At 34.0% G+C, this 12,528-nt stretch overlaps 1 protein-coding gene across 1 annotated transcript in view; it reads right to left on the bottom strand.

Moving 5' to 3' along the window:
* Positions 1–801: 801 nt before the first annotated feature.
* Positions 802–12,528, bottom strand: part of LOC114331098 (AP-2 complex subunit mu) — a 48,832-nt gene continuing 37,105 nt past the window's right edge. The window contains exon 8 of the mRNA XM_028280566.2: positions 802–10,859. Coding sequence (XP_028136367.1) covers positions 10,613–10,859 — 247 coding nt within the window. The 3' untranslated portion in view covers positions 802–10,612. The remainder of the gene's footprint in view (positions 10,860–12,528) is intronic.

Below are 12,528 nucleotides of genomic sequence, written 5' to 3'. Positions count from 1 at the left end.
TAATAAAACAAACATTTTTCCCCCATGACCATTGTCGTCTGGGGAGTTGGCCAAAATATAAATCAACTTTTTATCCTATAAATAACAATAGTTAACAAAACATATAACTAATGAATATTAAAAAAAAGATAAATGTAGTTTCCCGTGAAATTCCCTACCTGAGATGAGCTTACACCAAACACCAAAATACATACTTAATGAATAGAGTATCATGGCCTAAAATAAACATAATTCAATTAAATATTAATTAAGATGTAATAAATAAGAAAAGGTCACTCATTAATAATTGATAAGTATAATCTGCAGTAAAAAAATAGATTAAATTTTACCCATTAGAATGTCATGAGGCTAATAGATATATTCCAACACTATATTGTATCCATGCATCCCTTGCGTATCCAACTAGTTCCCTCCAGCTCAAACCTCTCATTTCCAACAATTCTTTCCTATCCAATCTACTTTTTTCGAACCACTTCATTCTGTATTGACGTAGTATAGGGCATCGTTCCATGAAATGCAAAATATGTTCCACCTCCCTCTCATTACACAAAGCACACTTTTTACCAGACATATTTCTAATTAATGCAAATAATGCGATAATTAACGGTATTAGATGCTAGTGTGGTCCCAGTATTAAAATATAAGTAGAGCTTAACTAAGCTGGAGCTTAAGATCTGTTGGTGCAACCAGGCATAAAACTCACTTCATCCTTCATATAACCCATGTCAGCGCTGAGTCCAATTAACTCTATAATGATTGCAGAAATTTGATTCAGTTTAAGGATGAATAATACAATAAAACTTGTTTTAATAGCTTTTATTTGGCCTAAAATTATTACACATCTATTCGACAATGAAATTCAACAGTGCTTTTCTACATCCAATCTTACATAAAATCCAATCATATGTACTCATAATATTTTACAACAAAACAGAAAAAAGCAATGTTTTCTTTACAATTTAATATAATAAGATTATTGTAACGTTTTAGATTAATATCATATATCTAATATTCTAATATTTCTTTTAAAACAAAATATACAAAATTATAATGAATATTCAGCACATTTATGGCTTTTTTGATACATTCGTTTTAATCATAGAGTTTTTGTTCTTAATATACGTAGTACGCTGAATTCATTTTAAAACTTACTGATTTACTAAAGAAGAAAATTAATTTCTGAATAAGGTAAGTCAGTGTGAGGAAGATTTTCGGATATATACACACATCTGGCAACCCTGTGTCTAGTGTAAAATTTAGGTAAGCAACATATTTATGTGAGTTCCCACGAACATCCCACGGATGATTTTATTGCGAAATATTTAGGTACAGTGCAGAGATTCTAAAGGTGCCGGTGGGAAATGGCGTCTATGCGCTGTATTATATAGTCGGTGTATGAGAGACAAAAGTATTCGAAATAATGAAATAACAAATAATATCAAATTTGTTATTTCATTATTTCGAATACTTTCTCTCTCATACACCGACTATAATGCTGCGCATAGATGCCATCCTACAACGGCACCTCTAGAATCTGTGCACTGTAAGTTACTTTATTGGCTCCACGTTGGGCGCCGATGTGTAATGTTCTAACCAAGCGGGTGCCAACATTGTTTGTAATAGCGATTAGCCGAACTACCTTTGAGAAGAGTTAGCCAAGGTAGGGATCTACAGGATTGTCTTTGTGTTGGTGAAGAGGAGATACTTTAGCTAAGGTTGACCTCCTGACGAACCAAGTAAATCGTGGATTTCAAAATGGTACAACCCACGTAGTTAGAGGAACCTTACAAAGGACTAAAGCATTGTATTTTAGTACCTACATAAGATAGATGGCATCGAAAATGGGAGTTTTACTTCATGCAATGTACCACATAGCCTGAATATCATATTTGGTAAAGTACAGTATTGCACGATCAACATGCAATTTAATTTTTGGTGTGTTGGCGAAAGATGCCAGTTTGTAACATGAGGAACGATACCAAGTGGTGCCTTAGTCCACTTTAACTGAACACATGTTCAATGTTTTGAGTGTGTATTTTTTCTTTCAGCTAAAAAATATCTTGAAAGTACCACAGAAAATGTGATCGGGCTATTGGGATTGAATAAAATCTGGTGAATGTTGCAACTCAAATCAAAGACGGTCATACTATACAAGACGGTGCAAGAGGAAGATGGAACATGCAGACTCGGAAGAAACGATAAGATTAATGAAATGAGTGAAGGTCATGCTATTGTAAGATTTATTAAGTCAGAGACTGCCATGGCTGAGACAGGTCCAGAGGCAAGGAGATACAAAATTAACAAAGAAAATATTATAATGGAAGCGGATAGGAAGACGAAAAAAAGAAGACTTAGAAAGAGATGGTTGGAAGACGACCTGAAAACTATGAACGTAAGACAATTGACGAGAAAGGCACAGGATAGGTCTGAATGGAAGGCAATATCCAGAAAGGCGAAGACCCAACAGGGTTATGATGCATTGCAGACGTAAAACACCAAGAAAACTACCTAGTGACTCCAAAAACATTGGTGCTCATCCACTAAACCTGTACAAACTGGTACAGGGTTCTAGAACTGTGGTATAGGTATCATGAAGGAATGAAAGGTATATAATATGCCAAATGGCTCTAAGACGATTTCTGAAAAAAGATCCTACAGTGCACGATAATGAGTAAAAATAAAAAAAATAACATTTTGGTCCTAAATTATATAACAATAGTACGACAAGGAGCCTATTCTTTCGCTGCCTGAAGAACATTAAGAAATGTGTTAACGTGTTTTAAGAAAAATTACCTTACATCGGTCAGATAGCTTCACTGTGAGTTATGTGAGTTCAAATCCTGGCCCGGTGAACAGAAAAATAGAAGAAGTTAACACAGCAGTTTAAAATTCTAATGCAACTGAGGCTTAGAATGGAATACGCTGGTGTCTGATCGGCCTACGGGGGAGCAGCACGGCAAGGGATAAGGGCTTGCGGCTCAGTGATACTCCATAGATCCCTATTGGAAGGCCGTTGACACCTAATATACCTTAATATGTCCATACACCGACTTACCATATTATTGGTTACTTACCATGAGGGCACCTTCCGATGTGGCAGTTTTTAAGATAAAATAAAGAACGAAGTCAGTGCCCGTTCTTTTATCTGTCAAAATAGAGATCACAAGTTAATGCAAATAAATACGAATTAAGGAGGGGACGGTTATGTAGTTGAGTATTAATGAGGGATCAGCTACCAATTAGAGATACGTAGCAACACTAAAGGGATGATAGACATGTCATTTATAGCCTGGCGATAAACAAACATTGACTTTTACACATTTAAATGGTCAAATAACAACCAGTTTTGAATTTCTAGACTTGTTTCTGTAGAACAATAGTATACGCTTGTTCAATTGAAAGTCATCCTTGATCAGGTTAGCCCTGGAAATAATTTTAATCACTCAATTGACGTTCTGCAACGTTAGATATGTTTTTAACGTCACACTGATCAGTTCCTACCATACGTTTAGTTTTCGATTAGAGATAGGCGGCTGAAGGTAACGCTAAAATCGGCAACATTGTTTATGAGAATGAGATACATTGTCACTGTAGAATCGACAAATGCCTGAATAAATCCGCGCGACTCCGATGTAGGAAGCGGAGAAGCAATGTTGCCATGTATTGGGTGTACTGCTATATCTAATTAAAAGGTAAACACACGGTTTATGTCAACAATAAAGTTGTTGCTGCCTGCTGCCTTCTTGCAAGATGGATTGAACATTCTAGTCCATAACCCTTGTACAGTCGAACCCGCTTATTAGAGTACCGGTTATAGGAATATCCCGGTTTATGGAATATAAATCGAGGTCCCGAAACGTTTCCATTTACTCCTTAATAAATTTATTCGTTTATTGAAATACGTATTAATAAAACAATACCGCTTTTTAGAATATTTTTCAGGTCAACGAAGAAATTTTTACCTACAATTTCGAATTTCCTAAAAATTTAAATTATGTCTTGTATTATGGTTTCTCGCCAAGGGCTTCGAAGGCCTGTAGTGTTGTTTTATTTATATTATTTGGGTTTGTCAGGTAGGTAATAAATATTTTATTGCGTTTTTATGAGTACGAATTTAATTGTTTACCGACAAATTAAGTCGTAAAATAATTTCCTTTGTCTACAAACTATACAATATATGGCCACCCACTTGCCTGTTATAAAATTTTTAAGAAACAGTTCGCCCATCCTAATCCCTTGTAAAGTTATACAACGTTTTCGGGATGGCCAAACCATTGTAAATTTTTCTAATTTTTAAACAACAAAAAAAGTTGTGACTGGCTAAATGACACCCAAGTCTATGCCATAAAAAAAATAATTCATGGCAACAAAAGTGACTAAGTATTTTATGTAAAAAAAACAGGCTACAATTACCGATTATATTTCAAGACTAAATAAGTAATTTTCTTATTAAGTGTATTATGTATTTTAATACGAAAATATTTACATAATCTATATATTGCATACATTTCATATTAATTATTGTATGCATCCACATAATATAAAGTAATTTGGTTTTTTAATAAATACGTTACGCTATTGTATTATTGACATAAAAAGACATAAAACCATATACATATACATATTAACATAGTGTGAGCTATTATTACGTATAGTCGGTACACTTATTACGGCTAGCAACCAATGATCGGTTATTAGAATATCCCGGTTATAAGAATATTTTTGCTTGGCACGAAGGCTATTCCTATAAGCGGGTTCGAATGTATTAAATTTTATAATTTCTGCTGAATCTCCTTCGGATTCGAAGTTTCAGGATAAAAAGACCTGAATCACTGGTAAGTGTACACGTGGTGACTTAGATTCAAATAAACGGAAATTTAAACATGTATTTACATAAACAGAAGTGTTAACCCATTCCCTGCCTATCTAAGAGAATGCAACTCGGCTAGGAGCCATTTTGTTGAATGGCACCTGACTGAAGTAACCATATCACTCGCTGGTGCGTGAACGGCACCTGACTAAAGTAACCGTATCACGCGCTGGTGCGTGATCGGCAGCGAATGGGTTAACTCTATTCTCGCTTGTGATCTCTATTGAGAAGACTAAAAGATATTAAACCAACTTATACTCAAAAAAGTTGATGCACTAATTAATTTAGAAAGAAATAATTTCTTGTTTTAGTCTCTGGACCAGGCAAATGAGCAAACAAGGTGAAAAAAAGTTATCTAAAATTTTATGATCGATATTGGTAAGTGGGGGTATAATACACAAAAAAATACATTCTAAAAAGTTCCGGGGGTTATTTGGGGGGACGTTTGGAGGCAGCAGTTCACTTTCCTACAAATCTGACATTCCATCAAGAAAAATTTCAAATGCGAAAGACTACAAATTTTATTATATAATATTTTTAATCTATATTACAACATTAAAATTAGGTACTAAGAAAAATAAAGAAAATGGTCTTTATCAATGTTTTTGTTTTGAATTTTGATGAAACTTAGTGAAAATATACTTCTTAACTATTACAATTTTCTTTTACACATTGATTTTTTTACTTGTGTTAGAGCTCATTTTATTCATAGAAGAATCTACGTTTACATGAAATCAAAAACAATTTTTTGGTTCCAATTTTGATTTTCGAATTTGATTCGTCTTTTTCGAAAAAAAAAATACGAATATCTCAGGAACTTCCAAATTTTTTTTTAATTTGTGATAGCCAAGTTTCACCAAAATTGAATAATTTTGACAGAAATGAAAATAAAAACGAAAATATCGAAAAGAGACGATTTTCTTCATTTTTTTCTCGGTAACTTTGAGGTTTAAAAAAAATATATATAACGAAATTTGTAGATTCATATATTATCTACAACTTTCGTATTAGAAGGGTTTTGATAAGATGGCAATTTTCTAGGAAAATCAAAAAAAAATATTTTTTCACCCCCTTATAATCTTTTCCCTGGAACTTTTCAGCTATTTAATTCATTCTTATTGTGTGTATTCCCTCACCTACACATTCCATTATAAAACTTTAGATAACTTGTCTTTTAACTAACAATGAGGTATAGTTCTTCCAGTGTATCTTTGCACATGTATGGAATTATTCACGAATTACTTTGTATACTAGGTTTCTTTTACTCCCAGAAACTAGTATCGTAAAATAATCACAGAAACGAGTAGGTCTCGCAAAAAGCCGCTTGTCCATAGAAACCACAATAAGTTTGTTCCGTGGTGTGGGTTAACGGAATCAATTAAAATAAGTGTAAACAACGAACAATAATATATTTATTTATTCTTGGTTAAAAGGCGTGCTTATTCATCTCGTAAAAGGGTTTGATTGTTTGGCCCAGCGAGGGTTTGTTGACCGACCAACGCCTGCTGCGAGTGTGTGAAGCGACCCGTGGTCAACTGCTGTGGCTGAAAAGACCACAAACGCTAATATGCTTGTGTTTCTACCATCTGGCCAGAAAGGCGATAAATTATTTAGATCTGGCGTTTAAAATTTGAAATATTTCTGCAGTTTTAATAAACGTCTTCGAATGCATTTCCAAAGTGAGTTATTGACATAAGGTCTAATAAGGTAATTTTTATGGGGAATTCGGTTTGTTAAACTGAACACACCAAAAACATCTGGTTAGGGATACATTTCGTTTCGTAAAACTTAACGGGCCCTTCTTAGCATTTGGTTTGTATATTAAATGTGAATTTTACATGACCCATATTATTTCGTTTTGAGAAAAGTTACTAAAAATTAAAATTAGCAAAAATAGTAATTAAAGAGTGTTAACACAAGTTAAACAAGGATAAACAATACGGCATGTCTTTGATACCTTGTTTACTATGAATTTTGACGTTATCATTTTCAGTGACAGTGACATTTGCTCAGCGCATTTGCTGTATTGGTTTATTTGCATTTCTTGTTTATTTGTTTTTTCATATTATTTAAAAGTCTTTGTATATACACTCACCGGCAGAGAAAACGGGCACCCCAAAAAATGGGTCACTTTAATGTCTTGTATTTCCTAAACCTGATGTCCGCTTTAAGTAATTTTTTTAATATGTTATAGCCTTATTCTTTATCAATATCGCTGTAATAATATTGTTGCTAGACAGGTACATTGTCATTGTATACAGGGTGTACGAATCAAACTGTGTTTTTTTCTTAAACTTTGGAACACCCTGTGGAATGTTCTAGCTTTTATAAAATACTAAAATTAAAACCCAACTATAGCCACAGATTTTCTTAACATTCTGTTTTTTTATTCATTCGCTTATGTTGGATAATAAAAAAGTTAGGCACTTTAACAACTACCCCTGTTTTTCGTCAATACAGGGTGTTTTTCAATAAGTACGGCAAGCTTTAAGGGGTAATTCTGCATGATAAAATAATGACAGTTTGCTTTATAAACTTATGCCCGCAAGTACTTCGTTTCTGAGATAGGGAGTGTTGAAATTGTTCTTACAAACTGACGATTTATTTATTGCTCTAAAACGGTTTGTGATATGCAAATGAAATTTGGTAGATTTTAAGAGCTAGTTATTGCGCATTTTTTGGCATACAATTGAGAATTATATATTTACCATTGGCGTGCATACGGGATATATCTAAAATATTTATACCCGTATGCACGCCAATGGTGAATATAAAATTCTTAATTGTATGCCAAAAAATGCGCAATAACTACCTCTTAAAATCTACCAAATTTCATTTGCATATCACAAACCGTTTTACAGAAATAAATAAATCGTCAGTTTGTAAGAACAATTTCAACACCACCCCCTATCTCGGAAACGAAGCATTTGCGGGCATACGTTTATAAAGCAAACTGTCATTATTTTATCATGCAGAATTACCCCTTAAAGTTTGCCGTACTTATTTAAAAACACCCTGTATTAACGAAAAACAGGGGTAGTTGTTAAAGTGCTTAACTTTTTTATTATCCAACATAAGCGAATGAATCAAAAAACAGAATGTTAAGAAAACCTGAGGCTATAGTTTGGTTATAATTTCAGTATTTTATAAAAGCTAGAACATTCCACAGGGTGTTCCAAAGTTTGAGAAGAAAACACAGTTTGATTCGTACACCCTGTATACAATGACAGTGTACCTGTCTAGCAACAATATTATTACAGCGATATTGATAAAGAATAAGACTATAACATATTAAAAAATTACTTAAATCGGACATCAGGTTTAGGAAATACAAGACATTAAAAATGACCCATTTTTTGGGGTGCCCGTTTTCTCTGCCGGTGAGTGTATCATTGTGATTTTTATTTTCAAACATAATTATTAGAACGACTAATTGTTGCTCTCTTAATTTGATTACTTCCAGTAAGTATTTATTTTTACGCTAATGAGACAACTAATATTTTCTAAACTACAAATTGTCATTACATATCAATGATATTACATATCGACGTACGTTTCATTTAATGTTTTGATTTAACTTGTTTGCATATGAATCATGACGTTTGTGCAAAGATATAATAGAACAACTATAATTTGTCTGGCCTGTTGACAAATATAACGAATTTTCAATATAAGTTCGTTCAAAATCGGTTATTCTATATATGTCATGGCTACTTGCAATTCGATAACCTATTTTACAAACAATAAACTGTACAGGGTCTAAACGCTTGTGAGGATATCGGCAACATTTCTATTCTTACGTTTACGTACTTTTGAAAACAAATAAAATAAAGAGAATCGTTTAACACTTGATAAAACTGAAATTGTCGGAATCAGGAACAACTTCAAGATATACTTAGTTATAATAAGAAAACTATACAATGGTAAAATTAATCAATATAAAATTCGTAACATAGGAGGATAGATTGATATAAAACTAGCCTTTGGTAGATGGCGTTACTTGATATAGAATTCCTCTCGGTTTTGACATTTGCCATTCATGACATGACGTCTGTCAAAATTTTAAGCCACAAAACTATTAGATTGGTTTTTAAAGCAGTCAGAAGCAAACAACTTTTGTGTTTTCGGAAGAATGGAAAAATCGAGTATCGTATGGTGATAAGTTTCACAAAAAGGGGAGAACGATTGTGCAAATCAGAGCCGACCAGAACGAAGTTAACGAGGCTGCATCTTCGTTAACAACAGTAAAATTTTGGAAACGAGTACGAGTACGGGTACGAGTGTTTTTGACGATGAGCGTCCCGGGAGGCCAAATGAAGTCACCACGACGGAAATGATCAACAAAGTCCACGACATGATTATGGCAGATCGTCGAATCAAGCACTGTGAGTTAGTAGAGGCCCTAAACATTTCCTACGAACGCGTACACATTATTCATCATCATTTGGACATAAAAACGATGGGTGCCGCGTTTGCTGACAATCGACCAAATGCGAAAACGTGTGACCACTTCTGAGACGCTTTTGGCGATGATACGGGGCGATCCGAATGATTTTTTTCGCCGATTTATCACCGATGATGAAACCTGGGTGCATTATTACACACCGGAAACTAAGGAACAGTTGAAACAGTGGCGAAAACGCGGCGAAGCCCTACCGAAGAAGACAAAAAGTGCACATTCGGCCGGTAAAGTGATGGCGACTGTTTATCTGGGATGCGAAGGGCATCATCCACATCGACTACTTGAAAAATGGAGAAACAATAAATGGGGAGTACTACGCAGCATTATTGGATCTATTCTATGACGAATTACGTCGAACACGCTCCGGTTTGGCACGCAAAAAGTGCTCTTCTACCAAGACAACGCACCGGCTCACCGATCGGCACTCGCATTGGCAAAATTACACGAATTGGGCTATAAATCGGTTGAACACCCACCGTATTTCACAGATTTTGCCGCCAGCGACTTTTTCCCCTGGTTCCAAACCTAAACAATGTAACCGAGCTATAAGTGTATCGAGCTAAAAGGGGACTATGTTGAGAAATAAATCGATTTAATCACAAAAAAAAGAATGTGTGTGTACTTTGTACGCACGTAAGAAATTATACTTCTATTATATATGATTTCAACGAAATAAATATACTTTAAACAGTTTATTTTTATTTTATTTAAATATTAAACTAATTTTAATGTTTACCACTTTCCAAAAATAAAAAAAGAATAGGAATTTGAACCCAAGACTTATCGATCTCTAGCCGAATGCTCTACCAATAACGCTACGAGTTCTCTGTTTATATAGTTTCTCGAACATAATGACAATTCACGGTAACAAACAGACGAAGTGAAGTATAAATAAAAATGTTTTAATAATACTACTTATCTTACTCCCGAGGAAGACAAATCCAAAGACACAAAAATTATAATATATTTATAAATAATTATAATATATAAGATTTAGCAACTTAACGCCATACTGCATGTGCGCATGCGCGCAGGATAATAAAATTAACTCCCAATCGCGCCTAGAGAGAAGCATAACTTCAAAAACTTGTTTTTTCTATCAAAACCTAGTTTTATATCAATCCACCCTCGTATAAAATTCATACTTCTGCGAAAAATTCGTAACGTATTCCTCAGAAAAAACGTAGCACGTTCAGATCACTTGTAATACTGTCCCAAAACCCGATCATTTCAGTTTAATATATAGATATATCCACAAATATGTATCCTGGAGAAAAACTCTAACATCTGGTCTCATACAGTCCACTCCTACCGATATACCTGACCCATTTTATGACGTCGTGGTCGGAGTAGTTCAGTTTGGGCTCGAATACTTTCAAATAACGTACTTTAAAGCCAGAAGGAGCAAACGGAACTTCGAAGTTCATCGAAATTGGCGGGCGAGTCCATTTCTTTTTGGTATCAGTTTCGAGGAGTTCTATTTCTGCGGACAGTTGAGTTTCTTTCATGCCAGCCATTCGCTTTATTCTATAACAAAAAATAAAATTAAATACCCAGCCCTATTCTGTAACTTTTAACAAATCGAACAGAGATGATGAAGTCGAATGGTAATTACCCGAAATCGGAATATTGGATATCTATCGCGTCGTTTTCGTGTTTGGATTTTCATTCCGTAACTCACATCGTAATCATTGTAAATCGAAAACGTCAACTTCTATTTGATGCGCCCAGGAGGAGGTGGCAACACCGCACTGCAAATTGAAATAAGTGTTCTGTGCGAAGAATTCATCAAAAAAGAAAAAAATTTGGTTTATTTTGGATGGTTTTGGTAGTTTAACAAATTCAACGTAATAAGAATAAAAAATGGTAAGTGGAACACCGTTTGGGAACACAAACACCATAGAAAAAAACATCTTCTGAGCATTTAACTTACATAGTAGGGTTTATCTCTCAGCATAAAATATTATCGCACAATAAAAGTAAGTTTTTTTACTAAGAAAAATTTTGGTTTTTCGTTTGAAAGACACTAGATACGTTCAAATTTACACATTCTACCAATAAATTAATTAGGATAGCAATTCTTAAAATGTCTAATGATTTCTATTAACCTTGATGCCTGTATACTTATTGGTATATAAAATGAAATATACAATTATCTATATAAACAACAACACATACTAAAATCGCTAATTAATTTAACAAATAAACGTCAAAACAACAATAATAATGCCAATGCACAAGCGTCAAGACCAATTTCGATGTCAAGATGTGATCTCGACAGAGCTTGTCTAGTCGGAGTCAATTTCTACCCAACGTTCCGATGGTAGAGGTCGAGATGAGTTACAGAATACCAATTCCTACAAATTCCGATTCGATTTGACTCATTTCTATTCAATTTATAGTTACAGAATAGGTCTGATTATGTTTATGTTGTATTAAGCTACAATTGATTGTAATGAAAATTCCATTTTATAATTGTTATTTAAATTTTCGATTTCAACTCCAGAAATCGTTTTCAAAAATCGGCTTCTTCCAGAAATAATAAACTCACCACCACGTGTCTAGCCCGTAGTAATAGTATCTATCTTTAGTAAATATGGAATAACCATATAAGCTAAGTTCAGCATCAACAATTTCTTGGCAGAGCCACGTCTTCACCAAGATGATAACATCATACCCATTACGAGTAGAAGAAGTATTATTGCACAATAGATTAAATTTTGTTCTAAATCACCTAATATTTTGTTGATATAGAAAGAGCTTTTTCATGTTCATCTTTCCATTGTACCTTATGATCATTGTTCCAGGCATTTTTGCATATCTATAATTTGTCGAAGTCTTTGCTTGTAATATATGTTTCATGCTCATGTATCCTGATTGGTGTTGCGGTTTCTCTCACAAAAAATTGTTACTTTCACGCGGTATATTATAGATATTTCTTTGATCTCTCTTGTGTATTAGGTCTGGATCCCGCATATGAAAAAAAAGTTGATTAATAGCAAGCTGAAAATTTGTTAATAGCTTAAGGGTGTCTAATCGGACAAACTTTGATATATGGGAACACTGGAATAGGGGAAGTTTTAATTGTGGAACAGGTTAAAATTTGGAACGGTCAGACCACGAAAACGGCACATGTATTTTGTCCGACAAACAGACTTAAACTCTCCGAACAGAGATTAAACTCTCATGCAAAAAT

Source organism: Diabrotica virgifera, chromosome 5 (assembly GCF_917563875.1).
Source record: "Diabrotica virgifera virgifera chromosome 5, PGI_DIABVI_V3a".
Taxonomy (NCBI): Eukaryota; Metazoa; Arthropoda; class Insecta; order Coleoptera; family Chrysomelidae; genus Diabrotica; species Diabrotica virgifera.
The sequence above is the reverse complement of the archived record's forward strand: the minus strand, read 5'-3'. Positions and strand labels throughout refer to the sequence as shown.